General features: G+C 41.1%; 1 protein-coding gene across 2 annotated transcripts in view; it reads right to left on the minus strand.

The window, feature by feature from the left end:
* Window positions 1–27,779, minus strand: part of mad1l1 (mitotic arrest deficient 1 like 1) — a 202,936-nt gene that overhangs the window by 85,698 nt on the left and 89,459 nt on the right. For both annotated transcript variants that reach the window (XM_061913580.1, XM_061913585.1), the window contains 3 exons: window positions 24,515–24,571; window positions 14,281–14,369; window positions 6,913–7,003 (listed from right to left, as the gene is read on the minus strand). In XM_061913580.1, coding sequence (XP_061769564.1) covers window positions 6,913–7,003; window positions 14,281–14,369; window positions 24,515–24,571 — 237 coding nt within the window. The remainder of the gene's footprint in view (window positions 1–6,912; window positions 7,004–14,280; window positions 14,370–24,514; window positions 24,572–27,779) is intronic.

Below are 27,779 nucleotides of genomic sequence, written 5' to 3' on the forward strand. Positions count from 1 at the left end.
TCGTCTTTGCCAGTCAGTCGCCCTGTGCTGACTTGTTTTATGCCTTGCCATAGTTTCGTGATTCATGCCTTGCCAAGTAAGTTTTGTTTGATTTATGTTCTTAGTCTTTTTATGCGTTAGATTTGTTCTTTAGCCCAAGTTGTGCTTCCGCTGTGAGCGATTTTTGTTTGTATAATTTTTTAGTTAAAATTAAATCGTGTTTTTACCTAAATCCCATGTCCCGAGTAGTCCGTCTGCCTTCCTGAGAGAACGACCCTGCAGTAAGCTGCAACCCCTCCCCATCGTGACATAAAATACTTCTTACCATTAATGAGACTTCTTGAACAGGTGCGGTAGAAAAAGGATGGATGGATATAAATGCATGAGAATGTTTTATATATTTGCACGTTATTTTTAGCACTGTGATTACCAGCGAAATTATTCATGATTGTAGCGTTAAGTAATGTCAGCTGAGAGCCAGATGCAGTTATCAAAAGAGCCACATCTGGCTCTAGATCCATAGGTTCCCTACCCCTGCACTAGAGAATGAAAAGAGCTTGAAACTCCGCATGTCAACATCTCGGCCGGTGTCACACCCAACAAAATGCCCAAGCAACCATTTCTACATCAACACCAAATTAAAAAAAAATGTCTAAAACAGACGGAGATATCGTCCGCTGGTACCTACCAAATAGTGAAGGACATACACTATTTGATTTCCTATTATGCAGCTCATTTTTATTTGACACTAATTGAAATATCTTATGTGACATCATGCACAAAAGTGCACTTTATATGATTTAAACTATTGTAGTGGTGTTCTGTACAAAAAGTGCACTTTAATTTAGTGTTTTTTTGATACGTCATCTTAGTGACATCATGCACAAAAGTGCATTAATAGCTTGTTTTAAAATGTCTTTGACAATCTTGCACTTTCGGGTTTAATAAACATGGTTTTAGTAAATTGACTTAGTTGTGATTTGCCTCTCTGCATGATAGTTTAAAATGAGCATAAATTATTGCAGTATGAACACGAATGTTTTAATGTAGACACATATCATCATCATACTGCTGTGATTATATGCATCAAGTGTTCATTCAAGGCTAAGGCAAAATATTGAGATATATATCGTGTATCGTGACATGGCCTAAAAATATCGAGATATTATTAAAAGGCCATATCGCCCAGCCCTACTTCAGTTTTCATTCCTCCTCTCTCGCGACATTCTACTCTCTATCTCTCAGCCCAGCTGGTCAAGACAGACGGCCAGCTGGGTTCTCTCCGAGCTTCTTTCCCCAAAAGGGTACTTTTTTCTTGCCACTGTCGCCAAAGTGCTAACTGTTTTTTCTTCAACTACCCCCTCAGAAAAATGTTTAGCTCTCCGAGTTTCACAATAATCCATCCGTCCATCCATTTTCGACCGCTTGTCCCTTTTGGGGGTGGAGGGTGGTGCTGGAGCTCAGCTGCATTCGAGCGGAAGGCGGGGTACACCCTGGACAAGTCGCCACCTCATCGCAGGGCCAACACAGATAGACAGACAACATTCACACACTAGGGCCAATTTATTATTGCCAATCAACCTATCACCAGGTGCATGTTTTGGGGGGTGGCAGGAAGCCGGAATAAATAAATAAATGGGTTATACTTGTGTAGCGCTTTTCTACCTTCAAGGTACTCAAAGCGTTTTGACACTACTTCCACATTCACCCACATTCACACACTGATGGAGGGAGCTGCCATGCAAGGCGCTAACCAGCACCCATCAGGAGCAAGGGTGAAGTGTCTTGCTCAGGACACAACGGACGTGACGAGGTTGGTACTAGGTGGGGATTGAACCAGGGACCCTCGGGTTGCCTTACCAAAGAAATGCATGTCTTCAGCTCTTCACTGAGCTTGTTCCACTATTTAACTCCTAAAACTGAAATACATTTATATTTTATATCCGTTCTCGCTTTACCTATTTCAAAAATCAATATCCCCGTAAATAATAGTTTTCTCCTCTTAAATGAAATAACCTAAGAAAACAAGCTGGAAGGCTGTTGTTCTTTATTCGAAACATAATTTCCATTGTTTTTATAAACACAATGTCTGAAAATTATTAGACGAAATGAAGTGAAACGAAACAGTCGGTTCCGTTAGCTCGGAGGTAACATTTTCAAAGCAAAGTACATTAAGTCGCTGCCATGTTTCCCGAGCCGAATGGTTCTTGTGAGCGGATTCTGCGGCGCTTCAGTATTCAGGAAGTAAGCAGTTGCTCAAAATGCATTTTCGGTAATTAAAAATGTAAACGGTATTACTAATTGTCTGGAATTTTACGGCGGTTTATCATTATACCGTTCATCGTTGCATCCCTGGTCTTGTCTGCTCAGTGGTTAGAGCAGGGGTAGGGAACCTATGGCTCGCGAGCCCGATGTGGCTCTTTTGATGACTGCATCTGGCTCTCGGATAAATCTGAGCTGACATTGCTTAACACGATAAGTAATGAATTATTCCACTTGTAATCACAGTGTTAAAAATAAAGTTCGAAATATAAAACATTTAATCCATCCATCCGTTTTCTGCCGCACCTGTTCAAGAAGTTGCGTTAAAGGTAAGAAATTATTTATTTATTATTGGTTAGTGTGGGGCTTGCCCTCCTGGGGGTTCTTCAGACCACGCACGCACGCACGCACGCACGCACGCACGCACGCACGCACGCACGCACGCACGCACGCACGCACGCACGCACGCACGCACGCACGCACGCACGCACGCACGCAGACGTGACCTGCTTGATGCAATCTCTTGCAAGGGCAACAACTTTCTCGGTCTACACCCTTGACAGCAACATCATGAAAGACAAAGTGGAAACATATTCAGGAGAGTGCCGCCACTACGGCCGGAAGAAACGCGGATGGTGCAAGAGGAAAACTAAATTGAACAATAAGAGCGGCAATGTTTTCAGGCTAAACAGCTGGTCGGTGCTTCGTATCACAAAAGTCATCAGTAATGCATCACTAGACTATGGGAAGAGTGTATTTTCAAGTACACTATATTGCCAAAAGCAATTGGCCACTTTCCTTGACTCACATATAGGGTAGCAAAATTCTGGGAATATTCAAAGTTGGAAACTTTCCATGGGAATTTACGGGAATATATAGGTATTAATGGGAATAAACATTGAATGTAACATGCTAAATCTTGCAGCAAGATTTCTAGCTAAAAAAAAAAACAATTTAATGCAAATTCAGTATAATTTCAACCCTTCACTGTGCATTCCTCCATCACATCTCCCGTCCAAAGGCAAAACCCAGTAACTCAATTTTGGTCAAAACTGAACTGATAATAATTTTGGAGTTCCTAGGTGATATGCTTTACATTAGTGTATGCGATATTGTAATTTTTTCCGTAAGTAAGCTGTTAAGCACGTGGCAGGACCTAGCAACTACCACGTAACCGCGTAGATACAACAGAAAAACCTAGTATCTCAAGGGACCAATCGGAGCTTCTTTGTCAGTCGCCTTATTGTCTTTATTGAGACATTTGCACGTATGGTCAACCTGATTATGTGATATTATGGCACGAGGGGATATTTGGAAGATTGGCCCAGGACGTTGCAAGCACCTTCATTAAATGTATTCTTCTTGATTCTTCCCCTTGCATACTCTTTTGGGCAGATAACTGTGGAGGTCAAAATAAAAATGGGACGCTGCACACGGCTCTTGCCCAATGTGCAAACGCAGAATGGGGCCCGCCCGAGATTGTGATAAAATATCTGGAGAAAGGGCACAGGTTCATGAGAGCAGATTCAATCCATGGCTCAATCGGCAAGAAAATGAAAGCTCAAGAAAACATCTATACGTTTGATGACTTTGTAGATCTTTGTAAGACAGCATCGAGATAGATTGGTTTTCCTTTGTTTTCTCAAAATCAGCTAGAAGTGAGTTACTAGGTTTTGCCTTTGGACGGGAGACATGTGCAGTGCATTCTTCCATCACATGCACAGATAATTCCCAGCATGCTACACACTACAGCAGGGCTATTGAGGCCACACTAGTATTCGAGCCCAAGGACTTTATCCAGTCAGGTCAGTTTTGATGATATTACTGGGTTAAATATAATTGATCTTTGGTATTTAAGTTTAATAGAGGTGTAAATGGTTGTTACTAGAGATGTTAAAACATTAAAACTTGCAATAGAAGGTAGACTGCAATCCTTTCACAGAAGCTCTAAACTCATTTAATGTAAAAAGTGTTTGAAGTTGAAGATTGGTGTGGAGGTTATTCCAAGCCTTCGGTGCTGAAAACCTAAATGCTTTCCTGCCCAGTTCAGTTCTTACTTTGGGAACGACAAATTGCAGAACATTCATTGAACGGAGATTGTGACTTCCTTGTTTCTTTGTTAAAAGACAAGATGGATAAGATGGAGCGATACCCAGAATGGTTTTGTAGATGAACACATACCAATATTTGAGGCTTCGAGCACATAAGGATGTCCAGTTAATCATGGAGTATAACTGGTGGTAAAACTGGGAGAAGGTTTTGTTAAAAAACGGAATCCTACAAAAACCGAGGGTACCACAGTACATACCAGGCGCTAGAAACAGAACCCTTCAGTACCTACTTCTGTCAATGGAAATACAAACCCTGTTTCCATATGAGTTGGGAAATTGTGTTAGATGTAAATATAAACGGAATACAATGATTTGCAAATCCTTTTCAACCCATATTCAGTTGAATATACTACAAAGACAACATATTTGATGTTCAAACTGATAAACATTTTTTTTTGTGCGAATAATCATTAACTTTAGAATTTGATGCCAGCAACACGTGACAAAGAAGTTGGGAAAGGTGGCAATAAATACTGATAAAGTTGAGGAATGCTCATCAAACACTTATTTGGAACATCCAACAGCTGTGCAGGCTAATTGGGAACAGGTGGGTGCCATGATTGGGTATAAAAACAGCTTCCCAAAAAATGCTCAGTCTTTCATAAGAAAGGATGGGGCGAGGTACACCCCTTTGTCCACAACTGCGTGAGCAAATAGTCAAACAGTTTAAGAACAACGTTTCTCAAAGTGCAATTGCAAGAAATTTAGGGATTTCAACATCTACGGTCCATAATATCATCAAAAAAGCACTCCATGTAAGCGGCATGGCCGGAAACCAACATTGAATGACCGTGACCTTCGATACCTCAGACGGCACTGTATCAAAAACCGACATCAATCTCTAAAGGATATCACCACGTGGGCTCAGGAACACTTCAGAAAACCACTGTCACTAAATACAGTTTGTCGCTACATCTGTAAGTGCAAGTCAAAGCTCTACTATGCAAAGCGAAAGCAATTCATCAACAACATCCAGAAACGCCGCCAGCTTCTCTGGGCCCGAAATCATCTAGGATGGACTGATGCAAAGTGGAAAAGTGTTCTGTGGTCTGACGAGTCCACATTTCAAATTGTTTTTGGAAATATTCGACATCATGTAATCCGGACCAAAGGGGAGACGAACCATCCAGACGGTTATCGACGTAAAGTTCAAAGGCCAGCATCCGTGACGGTATGGGGGTGCACTAGTGCCCAAGGCATGGGTAACTTGCACATATCTGAAGGCACCATTAATGCTGAAAGGTACATACAGGTTTTGGAACAACATATGCTGCCATCCAAGCACGGTCTTTTTCATGGACGCCCCCGCTTATTTTAGCAAGACAATGCCAAGCCACATTCAGCGCGTGTTACAACAGCGTGGCTTCGTAAAAAAAAAAGTGCGGGTACTTTCCTGGCCCGCCTGCAGTCCAGACCTGTCTCCCATCGAAAATGTGTGGCGCATTATGAAGCGTAAAATACGACAGAGGAGACCCCGGACTGTTGAACGACTGAAGCTCTGCATAAAACAAGAATGGGAAAGAATTCCACTTTCAAAGCTTCAACAATTAGTTTCTTCAGTTCCCTAACGCTTATTGAGTGTTGTTAAAAGAAAAGGTGATGTAACACAGTGGTGAACATGCCCTTTCCCAACTACTTTGGCACGTGTTGTAGCCATGATATTCTAAGTAATTATTATTTGCATTTTTATGAGTTTGAACATCAAATATCTTGTCTTTGTAGTGCATTTAATTGAATATGGGTTGAAAAGGATTTGCAAATCATTGTATTCCGTTTATATTTACATCTAACACAATTTCCCAACTCATATGGAAACGGGGTTTGTAAATCATAACAGCAAGTCCAGCCGTGACATGGCAAGTAAGACTGTCCGACTTGTTGCCACAGACACACTTGGTTGGTCCACAATATTTTGACATCATTCTACAAGCCGGTCATGCCTTTGCCATCTGGCCACCGATTGGTCCGTTCAAACGGGCTTCCAATCAGTCACGTCTGCTGCGGCGGTCTCCCGGTGAGCGTGGAGGAGTCCAAAAAAGCAGCTCGATCCATTCGCCGTGCACACACACACACACTCAAACACGCTCTGTAAAACTCCTGCCTGCCCACACTGAGTGGGTAATTGCCTTAAACGTGTTGGTCATGCTTGAGAACACAGAGATTCTTTTCACTCCAAAGCTAAATTGAGGCAGAAACGCTTGCTCACACACGTTTCATTATCGGGCCGAAGCTCAGCTGGACCCCGATTGAGTCGGGGGAGTCGAAGGACCCGACGAGGATGAAACACTCACGTACGGCCAATTTAAGAAGAAGGAGAGAACTGAGGCGCTTAGTTAGGAAAGTTTGGGAGATGAAGGCTGCTGGACTTCTTTATTGACAGGGTGACAATTGAAGGGCTAAATCCATTCTGATGATATCTCTTCCTTTCTACTGCGTTGTCCGCACTAATTACTTCCAGCGGTAACTTGGAACACGGGCAACAGGTTCAGCTACGCCGCCATCTGGCGGGCTTTTAAAAATGAGTTGCAGTCAACAGCGAGAGGAAGGCGTCGCTACTTGCCTGCAAGTTGTGTCTCTCCAGTCTCATCTCCAGGATTTCTTTCTCCCTTTCCAAGCGCTGCCGCTCGGCCTCCAGGTCTTCGATTTTCTGCCTGGACGGGGAACACATGCAGAGGGAGTTGTAGCGATGCAAGCTAAACAACAAAAGCGGTTTAGCCGCGTTCTATAATAGGTCTGGTCGAGAGCAACGATGTCTTTGGGCACCCAGTCAAAAATGTACTCCTGTATTTTCCAGACTGAAAGGCGCACTTAAAATCAGTTTTCCCCTCAAAACTCGACACTACGCCTTATAAACCGCTGCGCCTAATGTACGGAAAATTTCTGGTTTTGCTTACTGACCTCAAAGCTATTTAATATGGAACATGGTGAAATAAGTGTGAGCAGTAGATGGCAGTCAAACATAAGAGATACGTGTCGACTGCAATATAATTGCAGTCACACACAAGAGATATGTGTAGACTGCAATATGACTCAAGTAAACAACACCAACATTTTATATGTTCCATAGAAAATACAGAAAATTACACACGGCGCTCAAAAATCAATCTAAATATTTTAGTACGACTATGAAGGCGCACCGCTTGATGGATTGTACTATCCTTCAACAAACGAGTATTATTATGGTGTGTGTATAAGGTAATACATTATATCTGGCGTTTTGTTTCGCAATATTATGCAAAAGTAACTTTTCTTACTTGCTGCTACCTGCTGATGGATATTTGGGATCTGCATAAGACCTGAAAATGTTTGCGCGTTCGACCCCGTAGTCGATAAGTTTCTTCTTTTTCTCGATCTTCTTATGGGACATTCATTCGCCTCGTTGCCATTTCTAATTTAAAGTAGTGTAAAGTTCTTGCCATGAAAGCACTAAAACATACCGGTGTAGTGAGTTTACATTATTCCCCCAAAGAACTTTAGTGATCGGAGACTTCCGGTCGGACGTTTTTTCACGGGACACAATTCGGGCGTTGTTATTGCACGAGTGAGTCACAGATGAGGAGATGCTGCTCCGTTATTGATTTCAGTAAAGCCTGAATGTCATTAGAGCAGTTAGCTCCATCTTTTGACACTTCCTCCACTTGCACGCTACATCGCTACAACAAAGATGACGGGGAGAAAACGCTGCCGAAGGTGAGCCATGTAAATAAGACCGCCCACAAAACGGCGCATCCTGAAGCGACTGTCAGAAAGCGGCTTGCAGATGATCTGTAAAACATAATCTATGCAACATTTTGACCAAAGAACCACCATTACATGTTATGTAGACCAGCAGTCCCCAACCTTTTTGTAGCTGCAGACCAGTCAACGCTTGATAACTTGTCCCGCGGCCGGGGGGGGGGATTTTTTATTTTTTTTTGTCATGAAAAAGGGAGTTTTTTGGGTTGGTGCACTAATTGTAAGTGTATCTTGTGTTTTTTATATTGATTTAATAAAATAAAAAAATAAAAATGAAAATAAAAAAATTAAAAATAAAAGATTAATAAAAAATTATTCTGCGGCCCGGGGTGATTGGGGACCACTGATGTAGACCACAAGGAAATATTTAAAAATCTGAAAAAAAAAAAAAAAAAATAATAATAGTTTTTGAATCAAGAATCGCGTTGAATCGAAAAAAATCGATATATTATCGAATCGTGACCCCAAGAATTGATATTGAATCGAATTGTGGGACACCCAGAGTCGCAGCCCTAATATATATATATATGTATATATATATATATTTTTAATCTTTTTTCATACAAAAGGCACACCGGATTATAGGGCGCATTAAAGGAGTCATATATATATATATATATATATATATATATATATATATATATATATATATATATATATATATATATATATATACATACATATATATATATATATGTATATATATATATATATATATTATTATTTTTTTTAAATCTTTTTTCATACAAAAGGCACACCGATTATAGGGCGCATTAAAGGAGTTTTATATATATATATACACACATATATATATATACACATATATATATATATATGTATATATATACATATATATATATATATACACATATATATATATACATATATATAGATATATATATGTATATGTATATATATATATATATATATATATATATATGTATGACTCCTTTAATGCATTAAAGGAGTTATATATATATATATATATATATACACATATATATATATATATATATATATATATATATATATATATATACATATACATATATATATATATATATATATATATATATATAAATATATGACTCCTTTAATGTGCCTTTTGTATGAAAAAAGATTAAAAAAAATAGATCATACATTGGCAGTGTGTCTTATAATCCGGTGCGCCCTAGGGTCCGGAAAATACGGTACTTTTAAAAAGTTAAATTAAATTAAATTGGATTAAATGATTTTATTGAAGAGCTTTGTGGCGTCTTCTGCATCCCTGATTTTGAAGCCGTCAAGTGTATCAATGTCTGGGCTGTATTGCCTTGTCTCCAGGCTGCTGCGATGGCATCTTTACTGCTGGAGGAAACAATCCAGTGCGTCCCAGTTGCTTTTCTGACTCATATTTGCGTCCAGTCCAGCCTGCTTCTGCTTGGTTTTGTAACTCAAAAGAGGGAGAGCATCTCCGTGTCTCCCCTCACTATGTCCACACCCGAAACTGTGTAGAACATTGCAAAACGCATAAAGAAAATACAACTAAAAGAGTGTACATGATAATATTTTATCTGAGTCTTTAAATTAGTTTGCTTGTTGATGATTTTGCTTGGTTTTATATTGTGTAGCTATATTTATATGGTAATTAGTATTCTGTGACTGTAAATTGTTTGCCTGATTTCTGATTAATGCTTTTATTTTTGTCTGTATTTTGTAGTTATAATTATATACTTTTACTTGTAATTGTGACTAGTGGGTTGTTGTGGCAACCAGCTAATGGGGATCCTTAATAATATTATCAATCATTGTCAATATACAGTACAGGCCAAAAGTTTGGACACACCTTCTAATTCAATGTGTTTTGTTTACTATTTACATTGTAGATTGTCACTGAAAGCAATAAAACTATGAATGAACACGTGGAGTTATGTACTTAACAAAAAAATTTGAAATAACTGAAAACATGTTTTATAATCTAGTTTCTTCAAAATAGCCACCTTTTGCTCTGATTACTGCTTTGCACACTCTTGGCATTCTCTCTGTGAAAAGCAGTAATCAAAGCAAAGGGTGGCTATTTTGAAGAAACTAGAATATAAAACATGTTTTCAGTTATTTCACCTTTTTTTTTTGTTCGGTACATTCATAGTTTTGATGCTTTCAGTGTCAATCTACATGAAAATAAATAAAACACATTAAGTGAGGAGAAGCTGTGGCCAAACTTTTGGCCTGTACTGTATGTATAAAATATGTTTAAAAAAAAAAGGATTTAATTGCATCAGTCAACATGAAAATTAACACTCGCGCAGAATAAAAAGTAACAAAAAATAATTGAGAAGCACTGCTATACATGAACAAATTATATAGAAAGCTCTCTCTATTTTGCAAGCTTTTGCACATTGAATATTGCATATTTCATCAAAATTCAAAGATGCTTTACACAAACAAACAAACAAAAAAGACAGGTTAAAGGAAATGAAAAGCTTGAGTTTAGTGGAGCAGCTTTGATCAAGCTTGCACAGATTTTTTTTAAGACATGCTTTGTAATGTGCGGCCCCAAGCCCTCGCACACGGCGAAGAAGATGTGCGTCAAACTATTTAAAAAATAGTGAGTGCGTTCTGCCCACAAGACAGCTTTTTTCTAAAGGTGAAATATTGCCATGTTTTAATCTCGCGAGATCTGGCCACACCGGTAACTAATGAGAGCTGAAAACCTGCCAAAAGGAGCTGCCAAGGAAGATGAATGAAGCCATCCATCAGCTCTTTGACCGTATTAGCTCCTCTGACCTAATCAATAGTTTTTTTTTCCCTTTCACTGAACAATAAGCCAACACTTAAAAAAAAAAAAAAAGGTCAAATGAAAGGCGTGTGGCAGACAGAACAAATACGAAGCATAACAATGCAATACAAGAACAAATCCGAGGTGTTCCTGTCTTCTTTACACATCCATCCATTTCCTACCGCTTGTCCCTTTTGGGGTCGCGGGGGGTGCTGGAACCTATCTCAGCTGCATTCAGGCGGAAGGCAGTGTACACCCTGGACAAGTCGCCACCTCACCTCAGGGCTAATAATTCATACATACTATGCGAATATAAAAAAAGCTTGTGAAAAATGACTTGGAATTTCACAAGGTCACAATTTCACAAGAAAAACGTTTAATTTTGGCAGTATTAGAATAAAAGTCGTAATTTTACTGAACGCAAGTCAACGTTTTACAAAAAAAGCTGAACATTTCTGCAATATTATGATAAAAGTTGGAATTTTACTCGAAAACAGTCGCAATTTTACAAGAAAAGCTTAAAATGTTGGCAATTTTATGAAAAGAGTCGTAATTTTACTTGACAAAAGTCACAATTTTATCAGAAAACTTGAACATTTTGGCACTATTGTAATAATAATCAGAATTTTACTTGGCAAAATCATGACAAAAGTCAGCATTTTACTCAAAAATGTCATCATTTTACAAGAACAACAACATATTAGCAATATTGTGATAATCAGAATCATCCATCCATCCATTTTCTACCACTAAAAAAAGCTTGTTGTGAAAAATGAGTTGGAATTTCACAAGAAAAGGTCACAATTTCACAAGAAAAACTTAGTATGTTAGGGTTTATACAATTGAAGTTGTAGTTTTAGTCAACGCGAGTAAAAATTTTACAAGAACAACAACATATTAGCAATATTGTGATAATCAGAATCATCCATCCATCCATTTTCTACCACTAAAAAAAGCTTGTTGTGAAAAATGAGTTGGAATTTCACAAGAAAAGGTCACAATTTCACAAGAAAAACTTAGTATGTTAGGGTTTATACAATTGAAGTTGTAGTTTTAGTCAACGCGAGTAAAAATTTTACAAGAAAAACTTAACATTTTGGCGGTATTAGAATAGTCATAATTTTAGTCAACGCAATTCAAAGTTTTACACGAAAAACTGCACATTTGTGCAGTATTATGATAAAGTTGGAATTTTACTTAATAACAGTTGCAATTTTACAAAAAATATTTAAATTTGGGGAATTTTATGAAAAGAGTCGTAATTTTACTCGACAAAAGTCACAATTTAATCAGAAAACGAACATTTTGGCAATATTCTGATAATAATCTGACTTTTACTTGGCAAAATCATGACAAAAGTCAGCATTTTACTCAAAAATGTCACTATTTTACAAGAAGAACAACATATTGGCAATATTGTGAGAATCAGAATCATTAATCCATCCATTTATACCGCTAAAAAAAGCTTGTTGTGAAAAATAAGTTAGAATTTCGCAGGAAAAGTCACAATTTCCCAAGAAAAACTGAGAATGTTGGGGTTATTACAATTAAAGTTGTAATTTTAGTTAATGCAAGTCAAAATTTAACAAGAAAAACATAACATTTTGGCCGTATTAGAATAAAAGTCGTAATTTTAGTCAACGCAAATCAAAATTTTACAAGAAAAAGTTAACATTTTGGCGGTATTAGAATAATAGTCGTAATTTTAGTCAATGCATTTCAGAATTTTACAAGAAAAACTGAACATTTGAGCAATATTATGATAAAAAATTGGAGTTTTTACTCAATAACAGTCCCAATTTTACAAGAAAAGCTTAAAATTTGGGGAATTTTATGAAAAGAGTCATAATTTTACTCGACAAAAGTCACAATTTTATCATAAAAACTTGAACATTTTGGCAATATTGTAATAATAATCGGAATTTTACTTGGCAAAATCACGACAAAAGTCAGCATTTTACTCAAAAATGTCACTATTTTACAAGAACAACAACAAAATTGGCAATATTGTGACAATCAAAACCAGAAACATCCATCCATCCATTTTCTATCGCTAAAAAAAGCTTGTTGTGAAAATTGAGTTGGAATTTCACAAGAAAAAGGTCACAATTTTACAAGAAAAACTTAGAATGTCGGGGTTATTACAATTAAAGTCGTAATTTTAGTCAATGCAAGTCAAAATTTTACTAGAAAAACTTAACATTTTGGCAGTATTAGAATAATAGTCGTAATTTTAGTCAACGCTATTCAGAATTTTACAAGAAAAACTGAACAATTGAGCAATATTGTGATAAAAGTTGGAATTTTACTCAATAACAGTCCCAATTTTACAAGAAAAGCATAAAATTTGGAGAATTTTATGAAAAGAGTCATAATTTTACTCGACAAAAGTCACAATTTTATCATAAAAATATTGTAATAATATTGTAACAATAATCTGACTTTTACTTGGCAAAATCATGACAAAAGTCAGCATTTTACTCAAAAAATTCATTATTTCACAAGAACAACGTATTGGCAATATTGAGATAATCAGAATCATTATTCCATCCATTTTCTACCGCTAAAAAAAGTTTGCTGTAAAAAATAAGTAGGAATTTCACAAGATAAAGTCACAATTTCACAAGAAAAACTTAGAATGTTGGGGTTATTACAATTAAAGTTGTAATTTTAGTCAACGCAAGTCAAAATTTAACAAGAAAAACATAACATTTTGGCCGTATTAGAATAAAAGCCGTAATTTTAGTCAACGCAAATCAAAATTTAACAAGAAAAACATAACATTTTGGCCGTATTAGAATAAAAGTCGTAATTTTAGTCAACGCAAGTCAAAATTTAACAAGAAAAACATAACATTTTGGCCGTATTAGAATAAAAGTCGTAATTTTAGTCAACGCAAATCTAAATTTTACAAGAAAAACTGAACATTTGTGCAATATTATGATAAAAGTTGGAATTTTACTCACTAACAGTCGCAATTTTACAAGAAAATCTTCAAATTTGGGGAATTTTATGAAAATCGTCGTAATTTTACCCGACAAAAGTCACAAATTCATAAGAAAACTTGAACATTTTGGTAATATTGTAATAATAATCGGAATTTTACTTGGCAAAATTATGACAAAAGTCAGCATTTTACTCAAAAATGTCACTATTTTACAAGAACAACAACAAAATTGGCAATATTGTGACAATCAAAATCAGATTCATCCATCCATCCATCCATTTTCGACCGCTTGTCCCTTTTGGGGTGGCGGGGGGTGCTGGAGCATATCTCAGCTGCATTTGGGCGGAAGGCAGCGTACACCCTGGACAAGTCGCCATTGAAGATAGACAGACAACATTCACACTCACATTCACACACCAGGGCCAATTTAATGTTGCCAATCAACCGGTCCCAACATGAATATTTGTCGGTGTTGCTGGTGCTGCTACCTTAGCATGTTGACCTCCTCTTTGCCGACCGAGCAGACGTCTTCAGGGGCAGCCTGCTGCTTCTTCAGAGACTCCAGCTCAAACTCCAGCTGAAAGAGAAGAAACCAGGCATCAGCAAGAAAAAGATATGCATTAAACGGAAATTGCATTTTTTGGGGGGGGGGGGGATTTTGCCTATCATTCACGATCCTTTATGAGAGGGGTGTCAAACTCAAACACAGAGTGGGCCAAAATTTAAAACTGAACTAAGCCGCGGGCCAAGGTTGAACAAATTAACCTTTTAATAGGGACCCAAACAAGTTTTGCAGTGAATATTGAACAAGCAAGGCTTATATAACTTTAGTGACATGCAAAATCGAGTTTCAAATAATAATAATTTAAAAATATCAATGGCATCCATTCATCCATCCATTTTCTACCGCTTATTCCCTTTCGGGGTCGCGGGGGGCGCTGGCGCCTATCTCAGCTACAATCGGGCGGAAGGCGGGGTACACCCTGGACGAGTCGCCACCTCATCGCAGGGCCAACACAGATAGACAGACAACATTCACACTCACATTCACACACTAGGGCCAATTTAGTGTTGCCAATCAACCTATCCCCAGGTGCATGTCTTTGGAAGTGGGAGGAAGCCGGAGTACCCGGAGGGAACCCACGCATTCACTGGGAGAACATGAAAACTCCACACAGAAAGATCCCAAGCCTGGATTTGAACCCAGGACTGCAGGAACTTCTTATTGTGAGGCAGACGCACTAACCCCTCTGCCTTGTGAGGCAGACGCACTAACCCCTCTGCCACGGCATATCAAATAAAATTTAAATAAAACTTAAATGCGTTTTTTTCCATGTGCAGCCTTTTGAGGTATATATCAAAATAAACTGTTTCCACAGGCGAGTAATACATTTGAAAATAAAACAACAATAATGAATGAATCAAACATTCAAGCCTTGAAGTAGCAAGAAAAAGTGCATGAATAAAATGTTAATTATTGCTCAGTTTGCTACACTGATTTGCTTTCAGACTGAATATGGAACAACCAACGCTTATATAACTTAAGAGTGCAAAATCAACTTTCACAAAACAAACGAAAAACATCAATGGTATATTAAATAAAATTTAAATAAAAAATTGAATGCCTCTTTTCTATATGCAGCCTTCTGAGGTTAATATCAACATTGACTTTTTCCACAGGCTAATAAATTTGAAAATAAAATAAAGAGGTGAGCGGGGTTTGGTGGTAGCAAGGGCTGTATATTGTAGCATCCCGGAAGAGTTAGTGTTGCAAGGGATTCTGGGTTTTTGTTCTGTTGTGTTGATGTTCTGTTACGGTGTGGATGTTCTCCCGAAATGTGTTTATCATTCTTGTTTGGTGTGGGTTCACAGTGTGGCGCATATTTGTAACTGTGTAAAGTTGTTTATGCGGCCACCCTCCGTGTGATCGGAATGGCTGTTGACCAAGTATGCGTTGCATTCACTTATGTGTGTGTAGAAGCCGCGTTTATCATGTGACAGGGGCCGGCACGCTGTTTGAATGGAGGAAAAACGGACGTGACGACTGGTTGTAGAGGACGCTAGGGTTAGTGCCTTTAAGGTACGCCCCCAATATTGTTGTCCGGGTGGGAATCAGGAGAAATTCGGGAGAATGGTTGCCCCAGGAGACTTTCGAGAGGGCCATTGAAAATCGGGAGGGTTGGCAAGTATGAATATTAGCGGTGAATGCCGTGTTATAATACCGGCGGGCCAGCTCTAATGTTAATTTGGTATTGCCTCAAGGGCCAAATGAAATTACATGGCGGGCCAAATTTGGCCCGCGGGCCAGAGTTTGACACCCATGCTTTATGAGATGGCCGATATTATGGGCCATCTCTAATAATTACCATCTTGCATAAACAGAAGAAACGTACAGCGTAGGACTCATTAATTGCCATTTAAAGTTCCTTGGGAGTAGGATTCGGATGCGTATCTGGCAACCTTAGTCATGGAGCGTGGGATTGGACTACAGAATTTTGACCGTGAGTGCAGTACCATTTCTGGCCACATTATTACATATGGCACCTTTAAGTAAATACATCAATGATGTAAATATATCTGTAATGGAGTAAAGTTAAAGTCCCAACGACAGAATTTTTTCTCTTCATTTGACCCATCCCTATGTTCAACCCCTGGGAGATGACGGGAGCAGTGAGCAGCAGCGGTGGCAGCGTCTACGAATCATTTTGGTGACTTAACCCCCAATTCCAGCCCTTCATGCAGAGTGCCAAGCATGGAGGCAATGGGTCTCATTTTTATAGTCTCTGGTATGACTCGGCCGGGGTTTGAACTCACGACCTTCCAGTCACAGTGCGGACACACCAACCACAAGGCCACAGAGCAGTAACGGGCACAATTATAATAACATTCAATGTTTTTATATTTTGATTATTTTAGGCATACGCGGAACATTTATTTCAAAAACGCACTGCTTATTACTCACCGCACTGTGGGGCGGTATAGCCCGGTTGGTAGAGTGGCCGTGCCAGCAACTTGAGGGTTGCTGGTTCGATTCCCGCTTCCGCCATCCTAGTCACTGCCGTTGTGTCCTTGGGCAAGACACTTTACCCACCTGCTCCCAGTGCCACCCATACTGGTTTAAATGTAACTTAGATATTGGGTTTCACTACGTAAAGCGCTTTGAGTCACTAGAGAAAAGCGCTATATAAATATAATTCACTTCACCGCAGACACGAGAAACGACAAACATAAAAAAAAACATCACGCACTGCACAATGTCTGCCGTCCTTAGGATGCAGACTTATAGAATATTGTTATATTCGTGTTTAGATGAAGAATGACTCATAATACTCGAGAAGGAAAGGGGGGGGTGAAACCAAGCATTTTTTTGTGTGTCGTTATCGCCATTTCTGGGTCTAAATTGGCTGTCAAAGTGGACTAACTTTTCGGATTGCATCCTCATCCTTCTATTGTCCAGGTGAGAGGCCTGATTTATGATGTTACAATAAACTTTCACAAGCTCCGAGGCGAGGAAGCAGCTCACGAGCACACAAGCTAGTGATCACGGCGACGCTATAAATAGTTTGTCTATGTTAGTGCTTACTATATTCAAATCACAAAATGTAAATGGAGTATTGTTGACGGTTTATGGATGGTTATTTATTGGGATTAATGCATACTTGCCAACCCTCCCGATTTTTGCAGAAGAGTCCCAAATTTCAGTGCTCCTCCCGAAAATCTCCCGGGTCAATCATTCTCCCGATTTTACCCCCGGACAACAATATTGGGGGCGTGCCTTAAAGGCACTGCCTTTAGCGTCCTCCACAACATATCGTCACGTCCGCTTTTCCTCCATACAAACAGCGTGTCGGTCCAATCACATAATGTATGCGGCTTTTACAGACACACATAAGTGAATGCAAAGCATACTTGGTCAACAGCCATACAAGTCACAATAAGGGTGGCTGTATAAACAACTTTAACACTGTTACAAATATGCGTCACCTTGTGAACCCACACCAAACATGAATGACAAACATTTTGGGAGAACATCCGCACCGTAACACAACATAAACACAACAGAACAAATACCCAGAACCCCTTGCAGCACTAACTCTTCCGGGAAGCTACAATAAACACCCCCCCCCATCTCCCGAATTCGGAGGTCTCAAGGTTGGCAAGTATGGTTTAATGGGCGGAATAGAGGACCTCCCACTGGCTCCCTTGCAAGTGGACTTTTGTTTGTGTATTTATGAGTTAGAATGCAGTAAAAAATAAAAATAAAAATACATCCATCGACATGTCCGTCATAATGATTGCGAACGATCCCCCCAAAAAGTGCAGTTCCCCATTAAGTTGAAAATATACAGTTAATTACAGGCCTACTGAAATGAGATTTTCTTATTTAAACGGGGATAGCAAGTCCATTCTATGTGTCATACTTGATCATTTCGCGATATTGCCATATTTTTGCTGAAAGGATTTAGTAGAGAACATCCACGATAAAGTTCGCAACTTTTGGTCGCTAACAAAAAAGCCTTGCCTGTACCGGAAGTAGCAGACGATGTGCGCGTGACGTCACGAGTTGTGAAGCTCCTCAAAGCTGCACATTGTTTACAATCATGGCCACCAGCAGCGAGAGCGATTCGGACCGAGAAAGCGACGATTTCCCCATCAATTTGAGCGAGGATGAAAGATTTGTGGATGAGGAAAGTGAGATTGAAGGACTAGAAAAAAAAAATAATAAAATAAAAATAACTAGACGGCAGAGCTATTCGGATGTTATTAGAAAAATTTACTAGGATAATTCTGGAAAATCCCTTATCTGCTTATTGTGTTACTAGTATTTTGTGAGATTATATGGTCGTACCTGTACAACCTGAAAGTCGGAGGGGTGTGGCCACGGGTGTGGTGACCGCCAGTGTCTCAGAGGGAAGCCACGTTTCTCGTCGAGGCGAAGACAGCCGTTGGGGCCGGGCTGAGAGTTTTTTTTCTTTCCCCGTAGAAGCATCCAACGGTCGGGGCGGCCGGTGGGAGGAGGCAAGAAAGTCCGCAGCTGCGTCTTTGACAGGTGCAGGAGGAACGACGCAAGCTCTCCGCTCATGTGTACGGTAAGAGCCGACTTATTACCACCATTTTCTCACCGAAACTGTTCCATAATAAAGCTTCACCGTCATCTTTCGGGAATGTAAACAAGGAAACACCGGGCTGTGTTTGTGTTGCTAAAGGCGGCCGCAATACACCACCTCCCACCTACATCTTTCTTCTTTGACGTCTCCATTATTAATTGAACAAATTGCAAAATATTCAGCAACACAGATGTCCATAATACTTTGGAACTATGCGATGACAAGAGACGACTTTTGGCTGTGAACGGTGCTGGACCAAAATGTCCTCTACAATGCATGAAGTCACAAACACGCGTCATCATACCGCGATGTTTTAGCATGATACTTTCGCGCGAAATTTAAAATTGCAATTTAGTAAACTAAACCGGCCTTATTGGCATGTGTTGCAATGTTAATATTTCATCATTGATATATAAACTATCAGACTGCGTGGTCGGTAGTAATGGGTTTCAGTAGGCCTTTAAAATGTTGTTTTATAACTAAAAAAATTATAAATGAGGGGCGTTTGACCCTACCTCTTATTTATCAATCAACTAATTAAGCGGTGTCACCTAGTACTTTTTTTAAATGTATTTTTTTTACACCTCCCTACAACTTTTTGCCCTGAGATTGCAGTGTTTCCATCAATTATCCCCCGCCCCCCATTTGCCTCATCCTGACAGCATCTGCCGGGCCCCACCAACTCCTTCTAATCCTCACCCCATGCCTCCCTGAGACAGATAAGTAATTACTGCTCTGGCAGACAGGTGGATTTCATGCGTCAATACTCGCTGCCACGGCTGCGTTGACGTCTCCTCGGCAACAAGGGGACGGTAAAAGTGCGACGGGAGGGGAGCGCGGATGCCGAGACGGTCCAGGTTTAAAGGCGAGAACCTAAGTAATTTGGCTATTTTTGTTTGACTGCGACACCGCCACACAAGGGGGGGAGGAAAGATCAAGTGTGATGATAACTGTAGAACCAGGAACTAGATATAGTACCTGGTTATTGTAAGTGCAATACAATACATTAGGTGACAATTACCATTTTTTCCGGACCATAGGGCGCACCGGATTATAAAGCGGACTGCTGATGAGCGGTTCTATTCAGATATTTTTTCATACAAAAGGTACACCGGGTTATAAGGCGCATTAAAGGGGTCATCAATCAATCAATGTTTATTTATATAAATAAATGATAAATGGGTTGTACTTGTATAGCGCTTTTCTACCTTCAAGGTACTCAAAGCGCTTTGACACTACTTCCACATTTACCCATTCACACACACATTCACACACTGATGGAGGGAGCTGCCATGCAAGGCGCCAACCAGCACCCATCAGGAGCAAGGGTGAAGTGTCTTGCTCAAGACACAACGGACGTGACGAGGTTGGTTCTAGGTGGGATTTGAACCAGTGACCCTCGGGTTGCGCACGGCCACTATCCCACTGCGCCACGCCGTCCCTATATAGCCCTATATCAGTGGTCCCCAACCACCGGGCGGCCGTGGCCCGATTGGTACCGGGCCTCAGAAGAATTTTTTATAAAAATAAAAAAAATATGCCGAGTGTGAAGCGACCGGAATGAGAATCAGCACCTCCAAGTCCAAGTCCATGGTTCTCGCCCGGAAAAGGGTGGAATGCCATCTCCGGGTTGGGGAGGAGACCCTGCCCCAAGTGGAGGAGTTCAAGTACCTAGGAGTCTTGTTCACGAGTGAGGGAAGAGTGGATCGTGAGATCGACAGGCGGATCGGTGCGGCGTCTTCAGTAATGCGGACGTTGTACCGATTCGTTGTGGTGAAGAAGGAGGTGAGCCGGAGGGCAAAGCTCTCAATTTACCGGTCGATCTACGTTCCCATCCTCACCTATGGTCATGAGCTTTGGTCATGACCGAAAGGATAAGATCACGGGTACAAGCGGCCGAAATTAGTTTCCTCCGCCGTGTGGCGGGGCTCTCCCTTAGAGATAGGGTGAGAAGCTCTGCCATCCGGGAGGAACTCAAAGTAAAGCCGCTGCTCCTTCACATCGAGAGGAGCCAGATGAGGTGGTTCGGGCATCTGGTCAGGATGCCACCCGAACGCCTCCCTAGGGAGGTGTTTAGGGCACGTCCAACCGGTAGGAGGCCACGGGGAAGACCCAGGACACGTTGGGAAGACTATGTCTCCCGGCTGGCCTGGGAACGCCTCGGGATCCCCCGGGAAGAGCTAGACGAAGTGGCTGGGGAGAGGGAAGTCTGGGTTTCCCTGCTTAGGCTGCTGCCACCGCGACCCGACCTCGGATAAGCGGAAGATGATGGATGGATGGATGGATGGATGGATATATATTTTTTTTTTAATTATTAAATCAACATAAAAACACAATATACACTTACAAATAGTGCACCAACCACAAAAAAATAAATTTTTCATGACAAAGAAGAAAAAAAAGAAAAAAGAAAAAAAAAAGGACACCCCCCCCCCGGGGCCGCGGGACAAATTATTAAGCGTTGACCGGTCCGCGGATACAAAAAGGTTGGGGACCACTGCCCTATATCACAAGTGTCTCAAAGGGCTGCACAAGCCACAACGACATCCGCGGATCAGCGCCCAAATAAGGGCAAGGAAAAACTCACAACCCTGTGGGACGTCGATGAGAATGACTGAGAAACTATGGAGAGGACCTCAAATGTGAAGGAAAGGGGGGGGTGAAACCAAGCATTTTTTTTTCTGTCGTTATCGCCATTTCTGGGTCTAAATTGTTCATATATATATATATATGAACTCTCGCGGCTGTGTTGGAGCCACTATGGATTGAACTTTCACAGTATCATGTTAGACCCGCTCGACATCCATTGCTTTCGGTCCCCTAGAGGGGGGGGCGCACATTTGAGGTCCTCTCAAAGGTTTCTCATAGTGATCATTGTCACTGGCGTCCCACTGGGTGTGAATTCTCCTTGCCCTTATGTGGGTTCTTTCGAGGATGTCGTAGTCGTAGTGGTTTGTACAGTCCTTTGAGACATTTGTGATTTAGGGCTATATAAATAAACATTGATTGATTGATTGATTGATAGATTGATTGATTGAGTTTGCATGTCCTCCCTGTGACTGCGTGGGTTCCCTCCGGGTACTCCGGCGTCTTCCCACCCCCAAAGACATGCACCTGGGGATAGGTTGATTGGCAACAATAAGTTGGCCCTAGTGCAGGGGTCGGGAACCTTTTTAGCTGAGAGAGCCAAAAAGCCAAATATTTTAAAAAGTATTTCCGGAAGAGCCATATAATATTCTTTTTAACACTGAACACAGCTAAACGTGTGCATTTTTAAGTAAGAACAACATTTCCAGAGTACAATAGGTCTCTTATTCTTTATAATAACATTGTGATTCTGAAGCTAACTGTGAAGGGGGCGTGGCCTGCGGGCCTGCAGCAAAGCGAATGTGCCAGGACCGGCCTCGAAATCAGCGACAGGCGCGTAAATGGCCCACCTGGGCCTTGTTATCTAATCACCTGTCGCGCTGTTATAAGCAGCAGCCAGGAAGAGAGACGGGGTTGGAGCTGGAGCTGGAGCCGGAGCGCGAGCGAGAACGAAGGAGAAAAATACAATTGCTGGAAAGCAACCGAGAGACTTATTAAAAATAAAACAATATTGTAACCCTGAAACGGGCTCTGTCGGTGCTTGGTGGTCTGAAGAACCCCAAGGAGGGCCAGCCCTACACTAACCAATAATAAATAAATAACTTCTTGAACAAAAAAAGCATGAGAATGTTTTATATTTTGAACATTATTTTTAACACTGTGATTACATGTGGAATTATTCATTACTCATCATGTTAAGCGATGTCAGCTCAGATTTATCCGAGAGCCAGATGCAGTCATCAAAAGAGCCACATCTGGCTCGCGAGCCATAGGTTCCCTACCCCTGCCCTAGTGTGTGGATGTGAGTGTGAATGTTGTCTGTCTATCTGTGTTGGCCCTGCGATGAGGTAGCCACTTGTCCGGGGTGTACGCCGCCTTCCGCCCGAATGCAACTGAGATAGGCTCCGGCACCCCCTGCGAAGTGATAGTGGTAGAAAATGGATTGGATGGATGGAGGGACTTTTTTTTTTTAGGTTGGAACCAATTATTCATGGTTACATTGTTCATTTTGGGGAACTCTGCTTCACTATATGAACCTTTCGGTTTACGAACCATGTTCAAGAACCAATCGAGTTTGTAAATTTAGGATCCACTGTATTATAATAGTACACTAGTGCTTAAAATGGTCAGAAAATGATGCTGACGATAATCCATCCATCCATCATCCATCCATCCATCATCTTCCGCTTATCCGAGGTCGGGTCGCGGGGGCAGCAGCCTAAGCAGGGAAACCCAGACTTCCCTCTCCCCAGCCACTTCGTCTAGCTCTTCCCGGGGGATCCCGAGGCGTTCCCAGGCCAGCCGGGAGACATAGTCTTCCCAACGTGTCCTGGGTCTTCCCCGTGGCCCCCTACCGATTGGACGTGCCCTAAACACCTCCCTAGGGAGGCGTTCGGGTGGCATCCTGACCAGATGCCCGAACCACCTCATCTGGCTCCTCTCGATGTGGAGGAGCAGCGGCTTTACTTTGAGTTCCTCCCGGATGGCAGAGCTTCTCACCCTATCTCTAAGGGAGAGCCCCGCCACACGGCGGAGGAAACTCATTTCGGCCGCTTGTACCCGTGATGTTATCCTTTCGGTCATGACCCAAAGCTCATGACCATAGGTGAGGATGGGAACGTAGATCGACCGGTAAATTGAGAGCTTTGCCTTCCGGCTCAGCTCCTTCTTCACCACAACGGATCGGTACAACGTCCGCATTACTGAAGACGCCGCACCGAACCGCCTGTCGATCTCACAGAGACGATAATATTGTTTACATTTTTCTGTGTGTGGCCCTCGCTGGATAAAGATTGGTCACCCCTGAACTCCATGAAACGCTGTTAGACTATCTCATCCATGTGCATGTACCTTCATATAAATACCTGTCAATCATTTATGCGAGCATGTAATGGGGTGAGAAAAGCAGGTGACATAATAAAGGTGGATGCGCTTAAAGAGTCAAACTTCCTCGCTGGGCAGAGTGTAAAAAATCCTGTTAGTAGGCTTGTTAGTCACGGTGGCATGAGCGCATGTTAACGTGCAAACACCTGCCAAGTTAGCACTCCAGACCGCCAGGGCGTCTTAGGAAGTTGAAGTGCTTTCAAGGCTGCGCTCGGGAAGTCGGAGCGATCAACTCCACAAAAGTCTCCTACGGCGATGAACAGACAACTCGCGGTGAAAATAATACTGTATCAACAAAAAGGGAGTTGAACTGAGGTGCGTCACGTGGTGGAAAAGTGGCTTTCGCATTAGACTGAGGCGTTTTGGGAGGCCCAATTTCCACACATGCAGAAGGGAATAGCGAGCCGTGGCATTCAAAATCAAGCTTTTTAGCTTGCGCTGTTGATATTTTTAGCCGGCGCTTGAATATAGGACAGCCGTGCACACGGCAAACATCAAGTGACTCGCAGGGTTCAGAAAAATGGGGGGCGGGGGAGAACATCAGCCTGCCACTTTCTAGTGAGTGCCATTTTCAAGCGTGACGCTCTTTGCCAGCTCGTGTTTCAATTCGAATGTTAAAAAAAAAAAAAACTGTCTTCTTTACCGTCTGCAGCTGCATTTTGAGCGTCCCGGTCTCATCTTGCACTTTGGTCAGTTGCGCCTGAGCAGAAGAACAGAAAACAAGAGGAGAGCCGGTCAAACACAAAGCAGCAGATCAACTTCATGTAGCCTTTGGCTGTTACAAATCACTCAAAGATGGCTTGTAAGCGGCTACGGATTATTTGTTATGAGAATGGACAGACATTTACATTGTGTATTCATATCCGTAGACATATGTTATCATAATGTATGCATATGAATGGACTGACAAATATTACAACATGAATTAATAATGTGAGCGAATGTTTACATTGTGTGAATGAACAGAGATGTTTCCAAAGTGAATGTGAATGGACTGACAGGCAGTGTTATGTGAATGAACAAATATTTGAACATTATGTGGATGCAAATAGACAGGCGGATTTTTACATTAGGAATGTGAGTGGACTGACAGACATTGTAATGAGTGTTATGTGAATGAACAAATATGTTAACATTAGAATTGTGAATGGATATATATATATATATATATATATATATATATATATGTATGTGTGGGAAAAATCACAAGACTACTTCATCTCCACAGAACTGTTTCATGAGGGGTTCCCTCAATCATCAGGAAAATCTCCTGATGATTGAGGGAACCCCTCATGAAACAGTTCTGTAGGGGGGAGGGGTTGATACACTAATTGAAAGTGTATCTTGTGTATTCTTATGTTGATTTAATAAAAAATAAAAAATAAATAAAAAGTCATTGATGGTCACAGGAAGCCATTGATTTCAGTTGTTTTCTCCAAAGGGTGTTCTACCAAATTTTTGGAGTTCTATGTCAAATAATATCAGATTTGGCTTTTTTGGGGTTGTGTTTTGTGTTGCTCCGATGCAAACAAAATAAATAAACATGTGAATACCAAAGCATTTCTCATTTCAACAATTTTCGGGGCGAAGTGGTGCATAATCTGACAGAACTGCAGGGGTGCCAATGTTGTTGGCCCTGACTGTAATCTCCCGTCCAAAGGCAAAACCTAGTAACTCACTTCTAGCTGATTTTGCGAAAACAAAGGAAAACCAATCTATCTCGATGCTGTTTTACAAAGATCTACTAAGTCATCAAACGTATAGATGTTTTCTTGAGCTTTCATTTTCTTGCTGATCGAGCCATGGATTGAATCTGCTCTCATGAACGTGTGTGTGCCCTTTCTCCAGATATTTTATCACAATCTCGGGCGGGCCCCATTCTGCGTTTGCACATTGGGCAAGAGCCGTGTAGAGCGTCCGTTTTTTATTTTGACCTCCACAGTTATCTGCCCAAAAGAGTATGCAAGGGTCAGAATCACGAACAATACATTTAATGAAGGTGCTTGCAACGTCCTGGGCCAATCTTCCAAATCTCCCCTCGTGCCATAATATCACATAATCAGGTTGACCATACGTGCAAATGTCTCATTAAAGACAATAAGGCGACTGACAAAGAAGCTCCGATTGGTCCCTTGGGATACTAGGTTTTTCTGTTGTATCTACGTGGTTATGTGGTAGTTGCTAGGTCCTGCCATGCGCGTAACAGCTTACTTACGGAACAAATTACAATATCGCATACACTAATGTAAAGCATATCACCTAGGACAGGGGTCGGGAACCTTTTTGGCAGAGAGAGCCAAAAAGCCAAATATTTTTAAAATGTATTTCCGTAAGAGCCATATAATATTTTTTTTAACACTGAACACAACTAAACGCGTGCATTTTTAAGTAAGACCAACATTTCTAGAGTATAAGAGGTCTCTTATTCTTTGTAATAACATTGTTATTCTAAAGCTAACTGTGGAGGGGGCGTGGCCTGCCGGCCTGCAGTGAACTGGGGTGTGCCAGGACCGGCCTCTGAATAAGCGACAGGTGCGTAGACGGCCCACCTGGGCCATGTTATCTAATCACCTGTTGCTCTGTTATAAGCAGCAGCCAGGAGAAGAGACGGGGTTGGGGCTGGAGCCAGAGCACGAGCGAAAATGAAAGAGAAAAAGACAATTGCTGGAAAGCAACTGAGAGACTTATTGAAAAATAAAACAAGATTGTAACCCTGAAACAGGCTCTCATGTCGGTGATTTGTGGTCTGCAGAACCCCCGGGAGGGCAAACCCCCCACTAACCAATGATAAATAACTTCTTACCATTAACGCAACTTCTTGAACAGGTGCGGTAGAAAACTGATGGATGGATTACAAATGCATGAGAATGTTTTATATTTTGAACCTGCCTTCCGCCCGATTGTAGCTGAGATAGGCGCCAGCGCCCCGCGACCCCAAAAGGCAATAAGCGGTAGTAAATGGATGGATGGATTATTATTAACACTGTGATTACAAGTGGATTTATTCATTACATATTGTGTTAAGCCAGGGGTAGGGAACCTATGGCTCTAGAGCCAGATGTGGCTCTTTTGATGACTGCATCTGGCTCTTGGATAAATCTGAGCTAACATTGCTTAACACAAAAAGTAATGACTAATTCCACTTGTAATCAAACTGTTAAAAATAACGTTCAAAATATTAAACATGCTCGTGCATTTGAATCCATCCATCATTTTTCTACCGCACTTTATTTATTAATTTTTTTTTAGGGCTTGCTCTCCTGGGGGTTCTTCAGACCACCAAGCACCGACATGAAAGCCTGTTTTAGGGTTACGATATATTTTATTTTTCAATAAGTCTCTCAGTTGCTTTCCAGCAATTGTCTTTTTCTCTTTCGTTCTCGCTCGCACTCTGGCTCCAGCCCCAACCCTGTCTCTCCTCCTGGCTGCTGCTTATATACAGAGCGACAGGTGATTAGATAACAAGGCCCAGGTGGGTTGTCTACGCACCTGTCGCAGATTTTGAGGCCGGTCCTGGCACACCCCGCTTCGCTGCAGGCCCGCAGGCCACGCCCCCTCCACAGTTAGCTTCAGAATATTAATGGTATTACAAAGAATAAGAGACCTATTATACTCTAGTAATGTTGGTCTTACTTAAAAATGCATGTGTTTAGGTGTGTTCAGTGTTGAAAAAAAAATTATATGGCTCTTACGGAAATACATTTTAAAATATTCGGATTCTTGGCTCTCTCAGCCAAAAAGGTTCCCGACCCCTGGGTTAAGCAATGCCAGCTCAGATTTATCCGAGAGCCAGATGCAGTCATCAAAAGAGCCACATCTGGCTCCCGAGCCATAGGTTCCCTACCCCTGACCTAGGAACTCCAAAATTATCATCAGCTCAGTTTTGACCAAAAGTGAGTTACTGGGTT

This window comes from Nerophis ophidion, linkage group LG01 (genome assembly GCF_033978795.1).
Source record: "Nerophis ophidion isolate RoL-2023_Sa linkage group LG01, RoL_Noph_v1.0, whole genome shotgun sequence".
Lineage (NCBI taxonomy): Eukaryota > Metazoa > Chordata > Actinopteri > Syngnathiformes > Syngnathidae > Nerophis > Nerophis ophidion.